Genomic DNA, 26,375 nt, shown 5'->3' with positions numbered 1-26,375 from the left:
CTCCTGCCTTTTCTTCATATCCCTGGCATGCCATTTCTGTGTAAGTAGTATCTAATGCTCTCTTGAATGTCTCAGTTGAAAGTGCCTGCCAGCCATTGTCAGGCTGTGTATCCCATGCTGTAACTGCTTGCTGTGTAAAAACGTTATTTTCCTCGTATCACCCTTGCTTCATTGGCACATAGCTTTAAATCTGTGCTGTCTCATTGTTTATTTCTTTTACAAGGCCAGATAGCTGTTCCCTGTCCATTAGCTCTCTTTCTCATCGACCTGACGTGCCACCTTGTAATGTTCTGTGAATCTGCTGCTGCCACCACCCTTAACTTAGATGAGCGCAGATAGCATTGTTCAACCTTACGTAACACAAGTGTGCAGTTACTGTTTCAGTTCTGAAAAGATGCAATTTTCCACTCACAAGTAGTGATTTTTCAATCTGGAAAGAGATTAGGTAAATATAATTGGCACTGTTTCATGCTGACTGACCAGGTAATGTATCCCGATTGTGTCTGTGATTGGCATGTACTTCACGTGTTAGCATGTCAGCATATCATGCTAAGAGTCTTTGCCACTATCCTCAAAACTGACTGGAAAATTTCAGAATGCATGTCAAAGCAGCATGAAAGAAAAAAGTAAGATTTTCACGTTCAGTTTCCAAAAAAAAAGAAATATCCATTTGGAAACATTGGCTGTCTTTCTGATATTTAGCCAATTATTCCTGTCCAAGCAATTTGTCCTACTCTTGAACTCGGCCATGTTCAGAATCCTCTGGGCCCTGGTCCCCACTCATTTAAACATAAAGCTCACATTTATAGTAAAATGCATCAAAATTGTTTATAATAAAGCAAATGATAATATAATGTGCAAAAAACAAGTACACTGATAGGATTCCAGTTTAAGATATCAGCAGGGCCCTTGAGGCTTTTGTTTTAAAAAGGATCATAATGTATCTTGGATGTAGAACAACCAGATTTTAAATGTTTTCCATCTTCCGTATATACAGCAGATACAATATTCAACATCTTTCATATGTCATCTTGATAAATCAGACGTGCGATGTAAGAAATGGAAGCTATTTCCTTATCGTTAATAGCCAACCAAACCTTCAATAGCCCAGTTTACATGTGGAGTCTAAGGCATGGGTAATCTCTTAACAACTGAATTTCACCTGAATTAACCGGAGGGGTGCGGTGCAGGGATTTAAATTTGCAACATTTGTAGTTAGTGAAAGAGTGAAAGAATTATTTATTTATAGCTCACAGATAGTAAGAACTGCCGATGCTGGAGTCAGAGAGTCAGATGCTGGAGGCTTCTTCATTAGAAGGGTCCTGACCCGAAACATCAGCTGTCCTGCTGTTCCGATGCTGCCTAGCCTGCTGTGTTCCTCAAGCTCCACATTGTGCTATTTACCTATAGCTGTTCTCTTTTGCTAGGTTAGAATTTTATTGAGCCCAGCAATCATTTGGATACCTTTGCTTGAGACTGCTCTTTATTTGTGATCCTGGAGAGTGAACGTGGACTTAAAGCTTACGTCCAATCTTCTTATTCAACATCTCTTTTCCAACAGTGTCAGTACATAATAAGGACCAAGACCCTGAGATTTTTATTTCACTACCAAGCTCAGACAGACCATTGTGCTTTTGCTACTGTGCCCTTGCTGACATGCGTGACTCGGCACAGACTGCAAATTGGAGACCAGCATCTTATCTGTATGGGTCAGTGCTAATAGGAAAAAAATTCATTTTGAACAGAACGTAAGCTTCAGAAGAAAGCAGTGACAGGTGGGAGAATTATTCAATTAAATAACTATTCCTGGATATATGCATTGTAGATAACTTCATTGACCTGCGTTGATTTTGTCTTGATCATGTATGGCCCTAATTTGGCTTTTGTTAATTTGTGCAGACCAAGCGTCAAATTGTATTCATGTAGCAACGTTTGTGCGATACAAAGAAGGCTGCAGTCGCAATTCTACATTGCTGAGTTTTTCAACTCTGCTTTCCCCACAGCAGTTCTACAATGTGCAGGTCACAATGGGAGAACCGAAAGGATGGATGTCAAGAATAAACTTATGACTTAGTAACAGCACAGCAGTAGTTCATGCTGAGCCTATTAGATCAACATAATTAGTAGAAAATTAGAGGCAAAGTTTCTTAACAAAAATGTTATTCCACCTTGTGGTGATGTGTCATAGAATCCCTACAGTGTAGAAACAGGCCACTCAACCCAACAAGTCCCCATGGATCACCAAAAAGCATCCCACTCTATCCTGTAGCCTGCATTTCCCATGGCTCATCTACCTATCCTACACATCCCTGGACACTATAGGCAAATTAGCATAGCCAATCCACCAAATTTGCACTCCTTTGGACTGTGGGAGGAAACAGGAGCACCTGGAGGAAACCCATGCAGGCGCAGGGAGAATGTGCAAACTCCACATAGACAGTTGGTCAAAGCTGGAATTAAACCCGAGTCCCTGAAGCTGTGAGGCAGCAATGCTAACCACTGAGCCACAGTGCTTCCCTTCTACAATGCTCCAGCTGGGAATGATTTTTGTTTTAATCCTTTGAGTATTTGATCTGTTTGTGAATCCCTCATGTGAAATGTTCATGCAGTTACATTGCTACCACGTTTTTCCTAGAACTTCAGTGATGTATAATGCTTGGTGTTTGTTTAACTGAAAACCACTCTACAGTTGATTACAGACTCTGTTCCTTTGAAACATGAACTTTTTTTGGAAAGATCCTTTGAGACACGTAAATCAAAACTCAGGCTTTCCAGCTTATAGATGGTAGGCTTAGGTAAAAATTCAGATAGTAAATTAGAGCTAGGTTCCAAGCAATACCTTGCATGATATAAATTTGACTTCAGTGTCATATTTTTCCCAAGATTCCACTACAGATTAATTTTGGTGATAATACAATTATGTTTTGTAGACTCTCAAGTAGGGAAAAAAAACAGAAAATGCAGTCGAGACAGCATTTATGGAAGGCAAAACAGAGTCCATGTTTTAGATCTATGACTTTTCTTCAGATGTTGCCAGACCCGCTAAGCATTTACAGAGGTGAATTTGTAAGCAGGGATGCTCTACTGGGAGCCAACACAACTTAGCGATCAAAGGGAATGGGAGATGATGATAACAGCAGAGTTTAGGATCTTCTCAAACTTTGGGAAGGTAAAATGTGCCAGAAGACCAGCCAGAAGTCTGCTGGGATATTCAATCCAGTGATACAAAAATGTGAACAGCAATTTCAACAGACGAGTTGAGATTGGAGACAAATATGCCAGTGCTAATAGGTGGATATGGGAGTCTTGGTGATGACACACATGTAAGTTGGGAATGTTAATCTGTGAATTAAATATGATTGCCGGATTGGGAACAAAATGTTGTCAGGGAGAGAGATCTGTTTACAAGGGACAGGAGTCTGTAGTGGGTACCAAAACAACGGCTTTTGTCTTTTAAGTATTTAATTTGAAATTTTTGCTCATCTTGTATTCGATCTTAGATAGTATTGGCAATGGCGGAGGAGTCCAGAGAAATAGTGGAGAGGTGTAATTTGGCATAGTGAGCATTCTTGTAAAAACTAATGCTGTGCTTTTGGATGAGTCTGCTGACAGGCAAAATGTAAATGAGAAATGAGAGGGGACAAGGATAGATCATCTGGAGACATGAGTGTTTTACCATGTGCATCCTTTTCTGAATACATTCAATGACTCATAGAATCCCTGCAGTGTGGAAGCAGGCCATTCAGTCTATCGAGTCGACACCACTGCTCTGAAGAGCATCCCACCCAGACTCACCCCCTACTGGACCCTGTCCCTATAATCTTGCATTTCCCATGGCCAATTCACCCCAACTTTGGACTGTGGAAGGAAACCCACGAAGACATAGAGAATAATGTTAAAATTAAAAATAATTGATTACCATCAAGGACCTAGGCATTGTGCTCTTTTGCTATCACTGTTTTTGGTCAATATTTCACCTGGTCATTAATTTTCAGTATTTAGCCATGAGATTATTACTGAATGGCTAAAATGAAGCCATCTCGCTTCCATAGGACCAAACGTGGATAACAATTATTAAGAGGAATTGACCGTGAAGTTTACTGGGATATTTTGAGATCATAAATGATGTGATATAAATGCAAGTCTTTCTTTCAACATTAAATAATGACCCTTGTGAAAGAAGTCATGAAAACAAAGATGAACCATCAATGTCATTTTTCTCATCCATTCTTTCATTTTATACCTAATTTTCTATTAGTAATGAACCCTGTTGCAATCAACTTCATGGTTGTCTAATTTTTAAAAGCCACAACATCACAGTGCAAATACAAAAAAGCAGGAATTAACAAACAAAAGGCAGTAATTCCCTACCGTTTCAATTTAGAATGACTCGTTTCAGACTCTATTTCAGAGACTTTTGGCAGTCAAATTATCAATTCTCCATAGTTATGAGATTGCTGCACATTACCAGGCCATGAAGAAGGTGCAAGAAGAAAACAAAAAAATGAACTTTTTCCATAAATGGGCCAAACTCAGTTGACAATCAACTTAAATTCATAAATAACATTGTATACTCCAGTAGGGCCTTGAATATACCTGACAAGCCAAGGTCTTCACAGGCAAAAAATGAAAAATAATAGTCAGAACAATGTTTTTCAAGTCATGCATTAATTGCATTAGGTTAAACAGAACTTCGAATTAAGATAAATCTATGCCGTGTTCAACATATACAAAATAGTCTGTAATATTGGTTAACTGACCAGCAGCGGAGTCATTTGAGGGCAACTAGCAATGGACAAGAATTGCTGAACTTCCCAAAAATACTAGATGCTGATAACAAATGTTTGACAATGTATATATTGTGTCATGTTAACTGTACAAACCAGTACTGTTGAATAAGTATACAAATGGAGATGTTCTTTCCCAGAGTCATCGGTGGGTCCATATCAACTATGTCTCTCTGGCTGAAGAGCACTTGCTTCAACACAGTATAGTGCAGAAGCAGTTGCGTAATTTGTTGCAAAATTACAGAATAAAGATATTACATGGTATTATCTATATTATAAAGCTACTCTTTTTTTAGCGCTTCAAATCGATTTACTTCCCATCATGTAGCAAAGTAAAACATTGCTGCTTAATGGTGTAATTTAGGCCAATTGGTTGCTTTGAGACACAATCACCCTGTAAATGGAATGGCAGATTGCAAGCTTTGCAATGCTTTCAACATGCTTATTCATCCACTTCACCAAAGCTAGTATAAATTATTTTCTTGATTTATGATTGGTTCATCCTGTAACACTTAATTCTTATTGCAAATCTCACACTAGTGACTTAAGTGCCAATTTCAGATCATTTAAACACTCAGTATTACCTAATTTTTTTGAAAGTAATTTTTATGTTTGTGGAAAATGTGATCAAGCTTGAATTCTTTTTATTAAATTGACACTTGAGCTTCATTTATATTTGGATTTTGGATGGTGAAATAAAACCACTGCAGTTTCTTTTCCAAAGTTCAACATTTGTTGTCTTCAATTTGAGATGGAAATAGTGATTTTGGTGAGTAGGTTCACTTATGCTGTGCTGTTCAACGCAGACAGTCCAAACCTTTCTGACGTAGCCAACACCGTCTTGAGGATTGTCTCAGTGAGCTAGGGAGCCAAATAAATAGTTTGTATTTCTGATCAGTAACTAATGACTGCTGCCAGGAAACAGGCTTGTTTCCTTTAATGCAAGTGGGAACAGCTCCAAGTTTAGCTGTAATTTACACCACACTTTTAAAAATTCCCAGATGAGATATAGCCACTTTTGAGTGAAGAATAAAATCGCTCCTGACCCTGAACTGGAAAAGCCTATCAACTTTGCTTTGAATTTCCGCCTTGACCTACTTAATATGCCCGGTCTCTATACTTTGTTTAAAAACAAATCAGGCTCTCATTTGGTGCTTTCAGGAGACAAATACAAGAAAAAAATCATTTATTGTCATGTGTGTTCAATGTAAAAATAATGAAAAGTTTGGATCTTCACCGTACACACATGGCGCCATCCACATTAACTCATAATAAGACAAGGAAACAAATTACTTAAGAATGTCCAACTTTCCTTTCCACTGCCACAGTCCCACTTTGGGCTTTCCACCCCTCCCATGCCTCTGCCAGAGTCCTGCTCCAGGCTTGGCAGCTCATGCCATTCCACTGCTGGCATCCTGCTCTAGGCTGCTTCACTGGCCTGGTTTCGCCGCTGCTGCCTCATTGGCCTACTGTCGCTACCCCATGCTTGATCTGTCACTGCAAGACACAACCCACATGTTCACCTCAACCCACGTGGTTCCTGGTCGCCACTCAGCTCCTTCCCAATTCCTTAGGTAGGTAGTTAAAAGGTGGAGAGAAAGAGAAGAAGGAAGGCAAAAAAAAGGACAAAGAAAGAAAGAGAATTTGTAAGCAGGGTGGAGCTCCGAATGGAGTGACTTACCCTGCCGCTATCTTGCTGGAATGTGATTGGCCAAGGAGGAACTAAGTGTGTTTTTGCTCATTGCTAATTAGTTCTCTTACTCTTTGGGTTATCTTAGACCTATAATGATAATCTAGATTCAGAAACAGTATGTTATAATCAATTCCAGACATTTAAGTAAAAGCAAATTATAGAGGATGCTGGAAATCTGAAGTAAAGCAAAGTACAGAAGAAACTCAGCAGGTCAGGTTGAATATGTGGTTGAGACAGATGCTATCAACTCTGCTGAATTTCTCTGGCATTTTATGATTTTATTCCAAACCTTTAAACATTTTTATTGACCTTTCTGATCATTCAGAAAATGTTGAGGTGATTTTCCTTCCTCCAGTAGGTCTGACAACATCTGAGAAGACACTACATTTAACATTTCAGATCCGGTGACCCTTCCTCAGAACTGATAGTAGTTAGGAAAATGTCAGTTTATATGCAGAAGATGGGTTGAAAGGAAGAGAGAAAGGAGTTAATGATTCATAGGGAAATAACCCAGAGAGAGAGAGAGAGAGAGAAGAACAGTTGGATGAGCAAAGGAGTGAATAATGATCTGGCTAGGAGACTGAGTAGATGTTAATGGAGACGGTTCGTGGCTAACGATGGGTAGTGGTGTATTGGGAATCTATGTGATCACAAAGCTCGGTGTGGTGGCATTGAGGACTAGGACTGGGGAGTGTTCAGGTCCTAAAATTATTTACCTTGATATTTGAATATAGTGCATTAAAGTGGCAGGCAACTGGAAGCTCAGGGTCTGTTTTTGCAGGCAGAATGTGGGTGTTCTGCGAAGCGGTCACCCAGTCCATACTTTGTTTCTCCAATGTACAGGAGACCACATTGTGAGCAGCAAATGCAGTAGACTAGATAGTGTGTCCAAGTCAAGTGCTGCTTCCTCTAGAAGATATGTTTCGGCCCTTGGAGGGAGGAAATAAATGGGCTGGTGTTACATCTTTGGCAGTTGCAGGGAAAGGGTGCCATAGGGGTATTTGGGAGTGTTGGGAGTGAAGGAAGAGTAGACCAGGGTGTGCTGGAGGGAATGGTTCCTGCCAAAAGTGGACAAGGGAGGGGGAGGGAATGTGACTGGTGGCTAGAGGTAGCAGCTGAGGTTCTTCTGGATGTGGATCCTGGTGGGATGGTAGGTAAGAGCAAGGCAAACCCTATCACTGTTGCAGGGGCAAGGGAAGGGGTGAAAGTGGAAGTGCGGAAGATGGGTCGGACCCACTTGAGCGCCCTGTCGACAACAGTGCTGTGGAATCCTTGATTGAAGACGAAGGTGGTCATTTTGGAGGCTCCCTTGTCAACCCCGCTCTCTTCTCCCAGTTCCTGCATCAAATTCCAGGTGATGCAGCACTTTGACCTAAAGTCAACACAATCTGATCTACTGTATTCACTGCTCACAGTGTGGTCTCCTGTACATTTGGGAAACCAGCACAGACTGGGTGACCTCTTTTACAGATATTCTGATGAAGCCAACTTTTCTGTCTTTGGGTTCTGTCCCCACCTATCATTTACTCCTTAACCCCTCCCCCCCACCCTATCTCGTGCTTATAATCCAACATTATCTTAGCGACAGTCAGTTCTGAGGAATGGTCACTGGACCTGAAACATTATCTCTGCTTTCTCTTCACAGATGCTGCGAGACCTACTGAGTTTTTCCAGCAATGCTGTTCTTATTGCTATTTAAATAGAACTCGGTCATTTCTGTTTTCTGTATCACTACAACTTCATATTCATCAATATATACTAGACCTGCACTTTCTCACCCACTATACTTTAGTCAGTACCTTTAGTTTGTGTCAATGTCTCCCACTAGTTTTTGAGGCTTATGCCCTCTCATGTCCAGTGTTTGAGGCTGCATGGTACCATAATTTTGTGGCAGCATACTAGGCGTCCAGGGGTTTTAAGTTCAAATCTCATCATGACAAGATATGAAATTGATTAAATCTGATTAGTGACAGTTTGTTTTGGGGAGCAAATCGTGCTAAACCAGTGCATTTGTCTTGTGATAGATGATTGACTGAAGGACCATAAGAAATAAGAACAGGAGTAGACCGTTTGTCCCCTCGCGTGTGCGCTGCCATTCAGTAGGATTATGGCTGAATCCAGTATTCATCACATCGGTTTGCCTGTCCTTTCCATGTAACCCTTGATTCCCCTGTTGATCAAGAATCTATCTCAGCCATAAATATAAACTAAGGCTGTGCCCCATAACTGTCTGTGGCAAGCAGTTTCAGAGAGTTTCAACCCTCAGAAGAAATTCCTCCTTGTTGCAGTCTTAAATTATGCCTTCTAGTCCTAGATTCTTCCATGAGTGGAAACACCCTCTCCGAAATACCCTCTCACGCCTCTTAAGAATCCTGTGTGTTTCAGTAAAACCACCTCTCTCTCTTGTAAAGTCTTAGGAATCTTATGAAACTGATTCTGCCTTTCTCTCATTAGAGTGGACAATAAATGTACTTTATCCAGTCGTGTCTAGATCTGGTGAATTTCTTGAACTATCATTTGATAATTGCCTGAGTTTATCTTTGACGAGAAAAGTGGAAAGCACAAGACTGTTCATGTTAGTCCGAAGAAAAATACATCAAATGTCACAGACGTGGGAGTGCAGAATTGGGCTTTGCCATGATTCACAATCTTCCTCTGCATCCTATTTTCTTTCAGGGTATATCAGAACAAGCATTTTGGTGAAGGTGCTGCAAGCTTTTTACCATCCTTGGACTAAATGCCAGTCCATTTGTGCCATTACCAGAGATAGTGAGGCTATTGAAAAACAACTAAAGCCTTAGGGTAAAATTCTGCAGTTGTTGATAATGTGACATGAAAACTGAGAATGCTAGAAATACCCAAGTTTTGTGTGAAGCATCAATAGCAAAAGGAACAATTTACATTGCATGTTTTAGTTCTAGAAAATGTGTGAGGTAAACTGTTCATTCGAGTCAGAGCAAGTGGAAAGCACTGTGTGTTCCCTACATCGTTAAGAACTGTAACAGTTCAAAAAATGACTACTACTTTATCCAGGATGATTTGGAATGGACAATAAATGCTGTCCGAGTGAGCAACAGTCAATTCCACAATTGAAGAAAAGATGCTGGAGATCTTGCAAAAGGAGGTAAAAGTTTGGAATTGCTGTTACTAGTGTCCTTTTTTTTGGAAACAAAAACAGAAATTGCAAGAAAATCACAGCAAGTCTTGCAACATCTGTGGAGAGAGATCAAAATTAATGTTTCGGGTCCAGTGATGCTTGTATTTGAAGGATGTGCTAAACCATTTTTGATTTCAGCATGTTTTATCAAATATGTGTGGTATGCGTATTTCAGATTTAACTAGGAGGAGTCACTGCTCAGTTGTATGTAGTTTAGCTGAGTTATTAAGCACACGATGAATTAAATGATCATAGAAGTAAAGTAGATCACTGGCTGCATCTGTATGGATGTTAACTCGCCTATATTTCACTGTCAAGCTCAGTCATTTGTCCAGTCTGTTTTTCTAATTTTCTTGTCATCACTTGATGTTTAACAATAAGATTTTGCCGCTCTGGCAATTGAACATAAAACGTTTCTCACTTGTGATTCCCTTGTGGGCCATTGTAATGGGATCTGACTTTAATCTTCCTTTCAGGATTCAGTTTGAATGTAAGTGCTGGCTGGTACTTGTGCTAGCCAAGGTGCATAGTATTGAATTAATATATCCTACTCTGTTCTCAGGAAAATAGAGCTATTCATGGTGTTCTCTGATAGTGAAATCCTAATCTTATCAAAGAGTGATTGTCAAAAAATTAACAATAACTTCAATGTAGTAAATGGACGTACATGGAATAGTGTAGGTTAGACGGGCTTGAGATCGGTATGACAGGTCGGCACAACATCGAGGGCCGAAGGGCCTGTACTGTGCTGTAGTGTTCTATGTTCTTTACAGTGAGTCTTGTGTATCTACACTACAAATAAATCTGTGCAAACTGTACTTTATCCATGCAATTTAAAAGCACCCAAGCTTTTTAACCATAGGGGTTCAGAAGAGATTTACCAGGATGTTGCTGGGTATGGAAGGTTTCAGTTATAACAAAAGGCTGGGTAGGCTGGAACTTCTTGCACTGGAGTGTAGGACATGGAGAGGTGACCTGGTAGAAGTTTGTAAAATAATGAGTGGTATAGATTTGATGATAGTTGTCTTTCCCGTAGGATGGGGGATTTCAGGACAAAGGGGGCACATTTTTAAGGTGAGAGGAGAGAGCTGTAAAAAAGACATGGGGCGCTGATTTTTTACACGGAGGGTAGTTTGCATGTGGAATGAACTTTGAGGAAGTGGTGGATGTGGGTACAATTACAATCTTTAAAAAACAGTTGGATACATACATGATTCAGAAAGGTTTAGAGGGATATGGGCCAGGAGCAGGGATTTGGGACTAGTTTAGTTTGGCATTATGTTTGAATGGACTGGTTGGACCAAAGGATCTGTTTGTGGTATATGACTCTGATTCTATGACTGTATGAATTTGTTTACTACCTGAGTTGCAAATAACGATCTTCTTTTTACTTTCAGGCTAAACAGTTGGAGGAAAAGGAGAAAGAGTTGCAAAAGCTCAATGCCTATTACAAGGAGCAAGTGACCAGACTTGAAGAAAGGGTAAGAAGGGCATTTATTTGACTAAGGTTTTTTTTCACGAAGTTGAGGGAAGGAAAAACAAACATTGGTAAATGCTGACAGTCAAACAATGTCCCCAAGGATGTTCTAAAGGACTGTCTTTTTGTATAAATTGTGCATATTTCAAATAATTACCTAAAATCTAACCGAATTATACTTGCTAGCCACCTCATTTTCACTTTTTGAAATGTGATGGGGTGAATAAATTAAGCAATAGCGAGTTTTGAGAAGATTTGTAGCTCAGGTTGGGGTTCTGGATGTGAGTTTGCTCGCTGAGGTGGAAGATTAGTTTTCAGATGTTTCGTCACCATTTTAGGTAACATCATCAGTGAGCCTCCGACGAAGCGCTGGTGTTATGTCCCGCTTTCTATTTATTTGTTTAGGTTTCCTTGGGTTGGTGATGTCATTTCCTGTTCTTTTTCTCAGTGGATGGTAGATTGATTTGGGGCCAGTGTGTTTGTTGATGGAATTCCGGTTGGAATGCCATGCTTCCATGAATTCTCGTACATGTCTCTGTTTGGCTTGTCCTAGGATGGATGTGTTGTCCCAATCAAAGTGGTGTCCTTCCTTATCTGTATGTAAGGATACGAGTGATAGTGGGTCATGTCGTTTTGTGGCTAGTTGATGTTCATGTATCCTGGTGGCTAGCTTCCTGCCAGTTTGTCCAATGTACAAACACTACATTGGACAAACTGGCAGGAAGCTAGCCACAAAACGACATGACCCACCATCACTAGTATCCTTACATACAGATGAGGAAGGACGCCACTTTGGGACAAAACATCCATCCTAGGACAAGTCAAACAGAGACATGAGAATTCCTAGAAGCATGGCATTCCAACTGGAACTCCATCAACAAACACATTGACTTGGAGCCAATCTACCATCCCCTGAGAAAAAGAACAGGAAATGGCATCACCAATGCAGGAAATGACATCACCAACCCAAGGAAACCTAACCAGATAAATAGAAAGCTGGACATAACACCAGCGCTTCGTTGGAGGCTCACTGATGATGTTACCTAGAATGGTGACGAAACGTCTGAAAACTAACCTTCCAGCTCAGCGAGCAAACTCACATCCAAATTAAGCAATTTTAAAAAGTAACATTAACTAAATTGCAGTCAATATTCTCTTCTTAAAATCTCACTTACTTTCTCCTGATGGATTGTCAACCAGTTTTTGGGAAGTTTAATCACAATAGTACCGAACATGCGTAGGGCATTTAGTTGTGATCTAGTCAGGCACAAGCTTATTTTTCAAGGAATGTTTCCATTCTCAAATCTTTGTGTTATTGAGATTACAGTGTTACTATATTCACATTTTTACATATCTTCATAAAATTGTATTATGCAATGATCTCACAAAGTGTTAGTCATTCAAGTTCCTTTTTTGTTAGTGTTTAAAGCCATTTGATATGGTACAACTCTGCACTTCCACTGTTGGTTCTTGTGTTGCGCCTCAACTATTTTCACAGCTTGGAATATTTCAAAATAACTACACTAAGTCATTCAGAAATGAACATATACATAATATAATTTCTAATACTTGAATTCTTTTATTGGTAGGCAACCTAGAAACTCTGTCATTTTCATTTTCTGTACTACCTTGAAACTCCTGGAAGCTAAACACTAGCTTAGCCCAAGTGGTTTATTCATTTCTGTACACCAAGTGCTGAAGCGGACAGTCTTCTGCTGTCGGTAGGGAGCATTGTTCACAGGATACACACCTCTGAACCACAGGTGACATGACTCTCCTAGAGCAAGATTTCAGTCATGTCTTAAATTTATTTTTCAAAATAGCAATATTAATTCTTAACGTAAGAACATGAAAAATACAAAGAGATGTACATTTGGTATTTCATAGCTACTCCACCATTCATTAATGATATGACCTTCCAATTCAATTCCATCTTTCCACACTCTTCCAGTATCTTTTGATTCAACTCATGTGCTGACATCTATAAATTTCAGTCTTCACTGTACTTAGAAAATAAATATCCCCAGCCTCTGGACATAGTAAATTCTAAAAATTATCAAGTGTTTTAACAAAGAAATTTCTCATCATTTCAGTCCCAAATGACCAGACCTTTGTTCTGAGATTACACTCAGCCTTCACAGCCTGATGAAACATTCTGCTCGCGTTATTGCTGTCAAACCACTTAAGAATTTTATACACGTCAATACAATCACCTTTTAGTCCTCATAACTGTGGAAAATATAAGCCTCATCCTCTCAATCTTTCATTACTGGGTGTTTGCTGCCCCCTCACCATCTCAGCAATCAGTCGAGTGAACTTTTTTTTTTACACGTTTTATGGCAAATGTCTTATTCCTAATGTATGGTGGTCAAAAATGTACTCTGTTCTGCAGGTGTAATTTCTGTAAAGCCTTATGTACTTAGAGTAAGACTTCCTTGTTATGAAGGATAACACGCCAGTTGTTTTCCAAAACACATGCTGTGCCTGCATTGCAATTTTGCTTTGTGCATGAGGATACCCAGGTTTCTCTGCATATCACCATTTCTTTAAAAAAAAATTGCATGAAACTGAATGCAATCACTTATTGGCATTTATTTCACATCTATTCATCAGGATGCCTCAAAGTGCTCAATGTATTACATGGCGAGGGGTATCCTGCTCCTAAAAATGTGGAAAATAGCTTGTCTTGACTGTACGTACTTTCTTCCCTTGCTATGTTATTTAATTTTTGCAGGGCAGAGGGCATTGTGCATTGAGCATAATAAGTGAATCCTCCGAGAGAGGACTTGATTTTATTTCCATCCGTGATGCCAAAAATCTTCTGCAGTCCACTAGTTTAAGCTGTATTAATTGTGCTTGGCTCAAAAGGCCATAAAATGTGTTTTTTTATATATGCCTTTCTACTTACAGAGCCTCTAACTGTTTTCACTTTTTTTGCTTGCTCTCCTCCCAAGCCCAGTGAAAACTCTTGGAGCAGTTGAGTTGGAGGGATTCTCATCCATCATGGCGAGGCATTTTAAACTTTGATCTATACACTGTTCCTAAAGCAGTGTGGTACACTGATTTTCAGTTCCATTTTTTGGAGATGTAGCCTCTGTGTTACACAAACGTTTTGCATTGCTTTTCAAATTACAGAACTTTGGCATAAGTATTTCAATGAGGGTCCAGCAAAGTGCTGCAATTGACAGCCCCTAAATCCTTATTTCAGCCTTTTTCCAGACATATTGACATTTGTGCATTGTTTCCATATTGCTTTCTTTTATCAGCATGCAATGTTTGTGCTTGCCGTGCTTTTTAAACACTTATTATGCAAGCTTGATTGTGCCTTTGCCATAACCTGTAGGGGAAGAAAATCTCAGCACAGTGAATGCTAGAAGTTATAAATGTTATAATATGCTCGGGGACAGCTTAACTATCCATTTTGTCAATGATGCCTCAAGTATTGACAAGCTGAAGCTGTTCTATTGTTAGTCAAGATAATGTTGTATATGTTTGTTGATGAAAATTGGAATTAGTTGAAGTACAGAGATGAATTAACAACCAAACAATAGGGAAAATGTGTACTCTGCCGAAAAACAGGCTTTGTTTCCCATGCTTTCTCAATTGTACTGGCAGCAGCAAATCCACAGAAAGATAAATGGTTTTTCACACATTTTATTAAATCTCATCTCGAGCTATGATATGCAACAGCGTCTTCAATGTTGGTCAGATGTATTCAAAAATAATTCAGATGACCCTTCACAACTTGCCTTTCACTAATCATTACAAACTAGTTACTTAATAATCAGCCTGTTCAGAAATCTTATTACACACTTGAGATCAGGTAAGACTTGAACTGTCCTGGTTCAGAGTTAACCACTACTACTGCACCACAAGAGTCCTCTGATTAAACATTACTTTTATTTTAATATTTGACCTATTTTACTAATTCACCTGGTTCAGAGATGTTATTACACAATTCTGGAGCAAACGGAATTTGAACCCAAGCCTCTTGATCCAGAGATGGGGACGTTACCACTATGCCACAAGAGGGCCCCCAGTGTCTACTGCACTAGGCATTCCCTGACAGTCTCCCGCCCAAGTATTAATCAGGCCTGAATGTGCTTAGCTACTGAGATCAGAGGAGAGTGGGCTTTTTCAGACAAGGCACTTAAACTGTTAATAACATTCCGCAGCTGTAATTAAACTATGGGCTGATCTGTTATTTCAGTCCTTACCAGACATTGGGTCACAACCCTTTGTGTGTAAAATCTGTCATGTAGCACTAAAGATTGCACACAAATCCTACTCTTTCTGAGCACCACAATCAACACTAATGCCCCTTTCCAGTTTAGCAAGGCTGACCTTATCTTTGTGAGTACAATCCCTACAGAAAGTATGGCTGAATCCACAAACAGAAGTCCATGTAAATCAAGCTGTTTATGTCCTGAGAACATACAGGTTAGAGACATGGATCTGAATCAATCTCACAGTTGCTCTTAGTACTTAAGATTACTGACAATCACATGCAGAATAGGGTGGGTAATGTTGTCCTAAATACTAATTGGAATTTAGACCACTGTCAAAATGGAATGATGAGTTGTTTAGATTCTTGGTTATTAAATTCCCTAAACTATTTTCCAGAGCTGCAGTCCTGACATGGTAACAAAGATGGGCAGGCAAGAACAGAAATAAAATATACTCTTGAAGACTGCTTTTAAAATCTTGCTTTATTAACTCAATACAAACATGCCTACAATACTAATTTATCTACCAGAGATAATGGGAACTACAGATGCTGGAGAATCCAAGATAACAAAGTGTGCAACTGGATGAACACAGCAGGCCAAGCAGCATCTTAGGAGCACAAAAGCTGATGTTTCAGGCCTAGATCCTTCATCAGAGAGGGGGATAGGGAGAGGGTTCTGAAATAAATAGGGAGAGAGGCGGAGGCAGACCGAAGATGGACAGAGGAAAAGATAGGTGGAGAGGAGAGTATAGGTGGGCAGGTAGGGAGGGGATAGGTCAGTCCGGGGAGGACTCAAACAGCTTGGGAACCCTGCAGCCCAATGGTATCAATGTGGACTTCACAAGCTTCAAAATCTCCCCTCCCCCCACTGCATCCCGGAACCAGCCCAGCTCGTCCCCGCCTCCCTAACCTGTTCTTCCTCTCACCTACCTCCTCCTTCTACCTCAAGCCGCACCTCCATTTCCTACCTACTAACCTCATCCCACCCCCTTGACCTGTCCATCCTCCCCCTGTGTAAGAGCCAACTACAACAGGTACGGACTTTCCAAGTAAGGCACACTTCTACAGTATCTCACCGACTCTGCTTATGAGGGCCTAGATGTACTAATGTTATCTTAAAGGAACAGAAACAGGTGCAGCAAACGTACAATAGTCTATTCTCAGTTTCTGTTTCGAGACGGTCTTTGGTATACCTGTAATGTATCCTGGGATTGTACAAACTCTGGCTGTGTCTTATTATTTGGCATCAACCAGTTTCAGTCCCCAGAAATAACACGGTGTGAAGCTGAACAAACACAGCAGGCCAAGCAGCATCAGATGAGCAGGAAAGTTTGACATTTCGGGTTGGGACCCTTCTTCCTCCTTTCTCTGAAGAAGGGTCCCTACCTGAAACATCAAACTTTCCTGCTCCCCTGATACTGCTTGGCCTGCTGTGTTTGCCCAGCTTCACAGTGTTATTTCTGGGGACTGAAACTGGCTGATGCCAAATAATAAGACACAGCCATCAGAGTTTGTACAATCCCAGGATACGTTACAGGTACACAGAAACTGAGAATAGACCATTGTACGTTTGCTGCACCTGTTTCTGTTACTTTAAGATAACATTAGTACATCTCGGCCCTCATAAGCATAATCGGTGAGATTCTGTAGAAGTGTGCCTTACTTGGAAAGTCTGTACCTGTCGTAGTTAGCTGTTTGTCTGCTGCTGTTGGCAGAGGATTTGGCTGCATCCTTTAAGAGGAGAGTTGAATCCCATTGCAAGGAAGATGAGTTTTGAAGAACTTTACAGTTGGTTTTGATTATGCATATGCTATATAGACTGTCGAGCCAATTTCTAAGACCTGTCCTTGTTGTGTCTGCCATTTAATGCATAATTTATGTTACTGCAATTTGCTGTTCGTATTTGAAATGTATTAGTTCTGGGTTTTGGAGTATAACTGGTTACAATGATAGTATCTAGTGTCTGCTTTGTTTGACACTTGCGCAGTAATGATTCATTTGTTTTAAACTGGAATTTCCTGGCTTGTTTTTTTGAGTAAATAACTGGATGTTTTCTGTGTCTTTTAAGAAAAAATGCTGCTGGTCTCAACCAAGATGATGATAAAGCCAGTGTGTCCTGGATTGCACTTATCCATTGCCTTCATGGCTTCCTTTTTTAAAAAAAAGCTAATTTTAATTTGGTCATCATACTTTATTTTTCAAAAAATGTATTGTGAATTTCTAGTGTGCACTTCTATGCCCCACTTATTTGTAAACAGCATTTTTTATGATCCCTTCTAGCAACTTCGCAAAATGAATGTCAGGCTGAGAGGCCTGTGGTAGCCTGGTTTTGATTCATCTCTTCAGGTAGCTTCCAGTTTAAGTAACTAGCCCTGATTCTATTCGACTATTGAAGGATCAGGGTCACAAAGACCATTTTTTTAAAAATCCTCCTTGAATGGATTTTTTTGTTTGGTTCTTACAAATTTGAGCACCCCTAACAATCCAAAACTAAATGATTGTCTTTTTATTAATTTACACATCATTACATATATATCTGTAACATGAGTATTGTCCAGAAGAATTATTGACTAGTGTAAAATTGTAACTCCAACTCTGCTAAAACCTGAGTCAGTTGGTATCTGCCCTGCTGTATCTTTAGTAGCTCCATGTATTTTTCATTGTCTTTTGATTTTTAGCACTGGTTTATAATTTAACAAGTGCAGTGATTATGCGGTGGTCTTTTGGACATACTAAATCAAATAATAATGAGTTGAATGACCAGATAATTTTTATTCAAGGATGTTGATTTAAGCAAGAATGCTGGCTAAGAAACTGGACTAAGACCTTGCTCGACTTCAGATATTACCACAAGACTCTAACTACCCACCTGAAGTAATCAAATGCAGATTGCTTTTAATAATTGTAGGGCTTTTTGTACTGAAAATGAATGACTGATAACCTGAATTAAGACACAAAAGTATCAATGGGACATTGACATTTCTTCCTTTAAAAAATATAATTTGGTCACATGACTAATTGAATTTGAGTAACTAATAAAGAGAGATGAATTAAGTTTTGATTTAATTTGCAGCCCAAGAAACCCATCGATATTAATTCAGTGTTCCCTTATTACTGCACAGATATTTCACTCCAGAATATGTGCTCAAGTATTGTCTTGGGGCTTGAACCTTCATGACACAAATCTGAGTGAACATAAGAATATAAGGAGGAACAGTCATAGGCCATTTGGCTCCTCAACCATGCCTGCCATTCAAAAAGATCATGGCTGATCTGCCCCAGATTCAGATCCTTTTTGCTGACAGCTCCTCTTAACCCTTGCTCCACAATATTTAAAAAAAATCTAACAACCTCATCATTATTATACTTATCTTGCCTCCATGGCTTTCTGGTAAAGAATTACAGACACTTGCTATCCTCTAGGAGAAGAAATTCCTTCCCATCTCAGTTTGCAATTAGATTCTGTAACTAGGTCTCTAGGTTTGAAACTCCCCCATTTGAGGAAACATCTTTTCAAAGTCCACCCTGCCCTCTCAGAATCTTGTATATCACCCCACATTGTCTAACCGGTCATGGATAAAGTCTAACCTGTTCAGTCTTTCTTGATAAGTCAGTCCCTTCATCCCAGGAATCAGTGTGTTGAAACTCTCTTGAACTGCCTCCTGTGCCTTTTACTAATTTGTTAAATATGGCGATAAGAATTGTACATAGGATTCAAGGATCGCCTCACTAACACACTCTATCGTTGTTATAAAACTTCACTATTTTTAAACTCAAATTCTCAAACAATAGAGGCAAAAATTCAATTTGCTGCTTTAATTATTTGATGGGGACTGCATATGCTAACATCTTGTTTCATGCACAAAGCACCTAAATCCTTCTACGTTGCATTTTTCTTGAGTCTCTTTCTATTCAAATGATTGTCTGCCTTTTGATTCATTTTGCCAAAGTGCATGATCTCATACTTGACGATATTAAACTCAATCTTCCACGATTTTGCCGACTCACTGAATGAATCTGGATCAACCTGTAGATCTCTTGTGTCCTCATAGCAGCATATCCTTCTCCCAATTTTTGTAAACTCAGCAAATTTGGTTGAATGCTCCCGCAAACACGTTCTGGATAATTGATCAAATAACATAGATTTGAAGTTCAAATTTCCACGTGCGTTATCAGCACTTAGTTGACGAACACAGAAAATGCTAATTGTACTGCATGTTTTGTGTTGATTGTTAGACTTTATTTTCTTTGCAGATTTTGTAAAGTTACACAGATATCTCAAACATTTAATTATCATCCGAACCCTTGTACAGAATTTAGTTACATACAAATAAGATCATGTACAGATTATTTTTAGAATTGTAGAAGAAGCTAAGAAATTTCTCTTGTACGGAAAATTTTAATTTTCGCCTGCAGGTTCAAGACTGCATTAACTTGAGTCTCTTGTGACAGCTAAGTGACTAGATGCTGGGTGATGTGGCTTTTAGCTATGTGGGTAAACCAGTTTTGTCTTCAATCCTTCAGCTGAGAGAGTTTATTTCGTTCAAAATGGAGGAGAGCCTTGTGTATTCGATTCTTACATCCATGGCATTATCGAAAAAAAATCAATTAAAATTTCTGTTCATGAATGATATCCAGCAACTCTTACATGCAATATCAGTGTTAAACTCATTGCTTATGATGAGACAGATGATTTCATGTTTGCCAATACCATGCATCATGAATCTTTGAGTTTGTGTGATTCAACATAACATTTGAGTGAGGTACAAGCAAACGTGCTGCTGTCTCAAATTGTATCCTAGCTGATGTCACAAAGTTTGGAAAAGAAGTGAAGGAAGAACTATAAAGTAAAGGAAAATATTGGCGAATTGTTCAACTCCATGCCTTGTGAACTAAATTGTTGACAGCATAATTTCTCACAATAATGTTTGACATGTCACAATGTATCCCATTGCATGACAACAATTCCAAAATGAACTTCCACATGTATGCCAATGGCACATTGTACTCTTACCACTGGCCTTAAGGTGTGGCAGTACTAACTAGTAGCTTCCCCCACGTCAACTCCTCGATGAACTGCAACTTACTATTGTTCAGCAAAATGAAAGTTATTTGACCAGAGTCTGTCTACTCTCGAATATTGCATGTAAACTCGCTACTTGACTCTCAATGCTGCTGAAGCTCCAGCAGCTCCTTTTCCGTTATATTATAAAACCACTGAAACATTTGCCTTGCTGCTTTTCCTGTTTCCACATATCACAAACCTCAAACAGTTCATAGCACTCCACCTTCTCTACTGCTCCATCGTCAACCCAAGCGCAGCAATTCCACATGCAGCAGTGAACACTATTGCTCTTGGTATTCCAATGTTCGTGGCCTCACTCCAACCTGAATGGAAAATTGTCTTCAACATTATCCTTGCTCTTGCACCCTTGGTCCACTGTCTCTGGATTACACCCTCCTGCCCCATAGGTTCCAGCATCCGAGCTATCCTCTGAAAGTAACCTGACATAACAGCTTCTACTTATTGCTGGTCTCAGTACTTTTGAAAATCCTCCATTAAAAAGAAAAACTTTGACCTTGACATCGGCACCTCTTAGCTTTCCCCCTCATTTGCTAATAATCCACTTCTGACCTTGTGATATCCTGTGAAGAATGCATGTTCTTTGGGAATGATGGAAGGATAATTTGCTACTGATATATAGGTAACTATTTAACTCTCAAAAACTACTCTTTTGTGAATACTTATTGTTTTCCTTGGGTGATAATTCAAAAATTATTTATACCTGACGATTTAAAGAGAAAAGACATTGAAGTATATTTCAGCCCAGTAGAAAATGAGAGCCTGTGACTTTGAATGATTAGCTTGGTAATCTGTGATTTATGTGAAGTATTCTCTTCATATTTTAGAACATGAGGTACACTGTTCTGCAGTTCATCATTGATGAGCAAGATGTCCTTTCCATAAAGATACATTTTGTATTCTAATCCATCAGCAGACCCTCTGGAGAACATTAGTTGATAGGTTTGTGGAGAGTGGTTCAATTGTAAACTAAAAAGCACCATAAATGCATGACAGCCATGTGTATTCTCCTTACCAAAACTAAACTAATTTTATTGCAAAACCAATTCAAGTGAAGCCCATCCTATACTCTAAACTACAAAGTGAATCATACTCCAAAACTAATGATATTTCTAAACTACTTTATGGCAATAATTTTCTAAGGCAGCATTGACTAGCATCGCACTGTGAGGCTTGTTGAGGACAAAGACTATTTAAAAAAATATTTAATGGAATGTTAGTGACGTTTGCATGAGAAGGCAGTTAAGAGCCAACCCCATTTCGTTAAACCTGGAATCAAATTTAGGACAGACCAGATAGGGATGGCAAATTTTGTTTTCTAAAGGACACTCGTGAACCAGTTGGGATCCTATGACTATTGATACTTTCACTAACAATGTTAGATTTTAATTCCCTGATTTATGAATTGAATTTAAATTGCCTGAAGCTGTGCCATAGGGTGATTTGAACCCATGTCTCTTGTGCGTTAGCCTGGACCTCTGGATTACTCTTGCAATGGCAGTTACATGTTGCTGCTAACATCCTGAATAACGTAGTGGTCTTAATAACTAGCACTCGTACTAGCCACATGGTAGAAGTCCTGTCAAGTATAGCTCTGCACTGGCATGTTGCAAGTTTTTATTTTGTCTTTGCAAATTGTGTAGCTGCATGCACTCATCTTTTGTGCACAACATAGTCATTTCAGAGTATAATGCCTTTTGTTTTGTCTGGCTACAAATAGACAAGTGTCTTAAATTAAGTATCTTATCAGTGACCCACCAGGTAGCTTAGCTTTCTGGTTGTTGCACAGTCAGCCATGTGTACAGCTGAATAGGATGTTGTTACATTTTAAGAAACCCCACCTTAGTAGAGGACTGGAATGTAAATTCCAGAAAGCCAATGAAATGTAGTACCAAGGGAATACCATCTTTGGAGTATAGCGTTAAATCAATTTTCTGCCTGACCAGGTGAGTATTAAAGATTCCATATGATTATTCAACACCATATAAGGAGTCTTCCCAATGTTTTAGAGTTAGTAGGAACTGTATATGCTGGAGAATCTGAGATAACAAGGTGCAGAGCTGGATGAACACAGCATGCCGAGCAGGAAAGCTGATGTTTTGGGCCTAGACCCCCCGCCCTCCAGAAAAGGGTCTAGGCCCAAAAAGTCAGCTTTCCTGCTCCTCTGATGCTGATTGGCCCGCTGTTTTCATCCACTTTGCACCTTGTTATCTTGTCCTCCCAACGTCTTGGCCAATATACATTTTGCAATCAGTACAATGAGAACATGCCTATTATTTAAGTCATCATTGTTTATGATACTTTTCTTTGTACAATTTCTTTGTTATTCATTTAAATAACAACAACCAAATATTTCAAATGTATTTCTTTTGTCTGTGAAGGACTTTGAAATGCCCTTTAAGTGTGTAACATGCTGCAGAAATATAAGAAAGAACCATAAATCATGTCATAAATTCATATTTCCATAGTTTTGCATTGATTTTAAGAGGCTGAGATTAGTGAGTTTTGGTGCTTTGATTTTGAATATATCCACCAAGTTGACCAGAATTTTCACACATGTAGGCACAAGCGGTGCCCACAAAGCAAAGCAATCAAGTAGCTTCAGGGAGTACGTGTGTGTGTGTGTGTGTGTGTGTGTGTGTGTGTGTGTGTGTGTGTGTGTGCGCGCGCGTGTGTGTTGGGGGAGGTAAATTAACTTGTTGTGTTGGATTGGCAGAAAAATATTCTGCAACACTGCGAAAGTTCAATATTGACTGTTAGCATATTTGAGCCTTTGGATCAAAGGTTACTTTTCTGAACATTAAAAAACATCCAGCAAACTCTGGAGAGAGGGACGAGTACTTGATTGTGCTAATCTGAAACTTAAGTAATATTTAAGATTTCTCTTGAGAAACCGTGATGCCTTGGCAATTCAGAATACTCAAACAAGTTGCAGCAATAATAAAATAATTTGTAACTCTAGAAAGCAGAAGTGCAAAAATTAGTGAAAGGGATAATATACGTATGCAAAAAAGTCAGCAATGAAAATACAAATACCTAGGAATGTAATGCCAACCTATCACCAGTTACAAAGAAATGTTAATGTTTAGAATGATATCTTTCAGTAGAACTGGAAAATCAAAAGTCAAGTAGTTCTCAAATAGGGCTGAATTGGTGAGAAGACGAAAAGAGAGCAACAAGTAAAAGTTGTGGGTTAGGTACGCCAATTATTTTTGGAAGCAGTAGGTTTAATGGCCTATGAATATTTATTTTAAAAAGCTGTAAAGCGTAAAGATATACCATTTAGCTATGTTAAAAAATTCATTTAACTAAAATGAAAAGTTTTACACCATTTGAAACTGTAAGTTATTCTGTGAGCAGCGCTTTGACACTTTTGTCTCTGTTCCTCTGCACAAAGGGCTAGAGTGTCAATATCAGTGAGTGAAGTTTGCAAAAGTATCCCATTGAATTCGATATTGAATCACACTTGAGTTTTCAGGGCCTTGTCATGAACGGAATTTTTTTGGAAACCATTGCTCATCAGTGTGTATTCTATTGCTGATGATATATGCAAGAGGCTCAATGACTTGAGAACAAGCACAACAAAAAAAAAATTCATTCTCACATAATGGATATCTCATTGTGATCGCTTGTATAATAGCTATGGAAGAAACAGGCCTGAGCAAAAAAAATACTTCTGCAATAGCAACCAACCCAGATCCAAATTGGAGGTGACTTTTACACGTTGTTGAATTTCTTTCTCTCTCCTCTTCCTTCTTGAGATTTGTAGGTTTGATTTTTCGAGTACTGGAAGCCAGGTAGCACCTCACACAAATGACCAGTTGAGTCTACATGCTGTGTAGCCATCAATAGTACTTAATCCCAGCTTGATCCTCATTTGACACAGTGTGCACACAGTCCACATGTAGCAAAGACAAAGGTCGGTTACTAACATCATTCTAGCACAAAACTACAGCCCCACCTCAGCTAAATAATTCAGCACGAACCCGGAATTCAGAAATGTCTCTGGTTTAGTATTTCATTGAGTGATCCTTTTACCCACTGTGCGACCTCTAATCTGAATGACAGTTGAAGTTAAGCCATGTATTACAGATCATATTGAAAATGTGGGTTAAATGTTATAGATTTGACTTTGTGCATGAGCATTGTGCCACACTCCAGATAGTTATCTGTTTGGTATGCTACTAGAAAAATATGCTGTTTTACATAATCTGCTTAAAATGCACAATTGCGCAGATAAAACTCCATTTCATGTTGCCATAATGTATAAAATGCCCCGAAATCTTACAAGACACGAAGTTTTACATTTGAATGAATAGTGTTGAAATCCACAAATACTTTTTGTGTGTCACATCGCTTAGTATAATAAGCTTTTAGTTTAACACTCATTTCTGGCATAGAGATGTTATTACTTTGTTAATTAAAAGGAATATTTGTAAATGTGCCAACACGAATGCAGATAAATTTTTCCCACAGCAGACTTTATTCTTTGAAAATAATGTGATTAATTCCTGTTTTAAAAACATAAGGTATACTGTTTCAAATAAATTTTGTTTTCTTTTAATTGCTTTGCAATCTTGGACTTGATTCGTTTGGAGATAATGGGAACTGCAGATGCTGGAGAATCCAAAGTGTGGAGCTGGATGAACGGAGCAGGCCAAACAGCATCTTTGTGCTCCTAAGATGTCTCTTGATTAGGTTAGAGTTTTTTCGTGACATTGACTTTACATGCAAATTTCATGGGACTAATAGAATATTCCCAAAACAGCTGAAATGCCACCAATAGCACCTCATCAGAAAATTGTGCACTCATAATTTTATCTTGATATTTTATGATGCCATCACAACCCTTGATGCAGTTGCTGCTTTATGCCCCGTCTCTAATCATCTGCAATCCTACAGGCTTCCAAACTGCAACAGTGAACTCTAGAAATCCTGCCCGTAGACTCTGACAAATTACTTTTCCTTCAGTTTATTACTACCCAGTTTGACAGTAGTGAACCTAGAGATTTTAGCACTATATTTTCACAAATGAAGAATAAACCCTAAACATTAACTCTGAACAAAAACTGACAGAAGTGTGCATGCTGTAAATCAGGAACAAAAACAGAAGTTGCTGGCATACTTCAGCAGGTTTGGCAGCATCTGAGAAGAGAAATGAGTTAATGTTTTGTGTCCGGTGACTCTCTTTCAGAACTGAGTTCTGAAGAAGGGTCACTGGACCCAAAACATTAACACTGATTTTCGCTTCACAGATGCTGCCACACATCCTGAGCTTTACCAGCCACTGAGATAACAAAGCGTGGAGCTGGGTGAACACAGCAGGCCAAGCAGCATCAGAAAATTTTCTGAAGATGGGTCTAGGCCCAAACTGTCAGCTTTCCTGCTCCTCTGATGCTACTTGGCCTGCTGTGTTCACCCAGCTCTACACCTTGTTATCTCAGATTCTCCAACATCTGCAGTTTCTACTGTCTCCTTACCAGTAACTTCTGGTTTTGTTAAGTCCTAACAGTGATGGTTTTTGGCAAATTAATGAAGTCCATATGACTCCATAATAGTCTTTGGGCAACCTTGTGCCACACTAAGTACAGTATGCGGTTGATTACCAAGAGTCAAATTATTTGCCATTTAGTGGCTGACTTATGATGTTGCTTGGTGCATCTTCAGATCCTATATATCAATTAAATTCACAAGGCCTCAGCACTCCTAAAATGCAAAGCTTGCAGCATGATGAGTAGCAAATGGTCATTTTTTTAAAAATTACCATAAATAGGTAGAGTGAGCAAGTGTCCAAAAACAAGTTGTTCCATCAACCATTGTTTGTATTTGGTTAAAATCATTGATTTAGAAATATAAAGCACAATTTTTTAATTCTAAATTTGACTCACTGCATAAGTACAATGCACATTTATAAGTAAAACAAAGGTTAGTTGCAAATTGCTGTCTAATT

General features: G+C 39.1%; 1 protein-coding gene across 1 annotated transcript in view; it reads left to right on the top strand.

Moving 5' to 3' along the window:
* Nucleotides 1-26,375, top strand: part of chchd3a (coiled-coil-helix-coiled-coil-helix domain containing 3a) — a 233,219-nt gene that overhangs the window by 146,464 nt on the left and 60,380 nt on the right. Inside the window, exon 5 of the mRNA XM_048553803.2 lies at nucleotides 11,035-11,118. Coding sequence (XP_048409760.1) covers nucleotides 11,035-11,118 — 84 coding nt within the window. The remainder of the gene's footprint in view (nucleotides 1-11,034; nucleotides 11,119-26,375) is intronic.

This window comes from Stegostoma tigrinum, chromosome 25, assembly GCF_030684315.1.
Source record: "Stegostoma tigrinum isolate sSteTig4 chromosome 25, sSteTig4.hap1, whole genome shotgun sequence".
NCBI classification, from domain to species: domain Eukaryota; kingdom Metazoa; phylum Chordata; class Chondrichthyes; order Orectolobiformes; family Stegostomatidae; genus Stegostoma; species Stegostoma tigrinum.
Note: the sequence above shows the minus strand (reverse complement) of the source record. Positions and strands in the feature narration are given on the sequence as shown.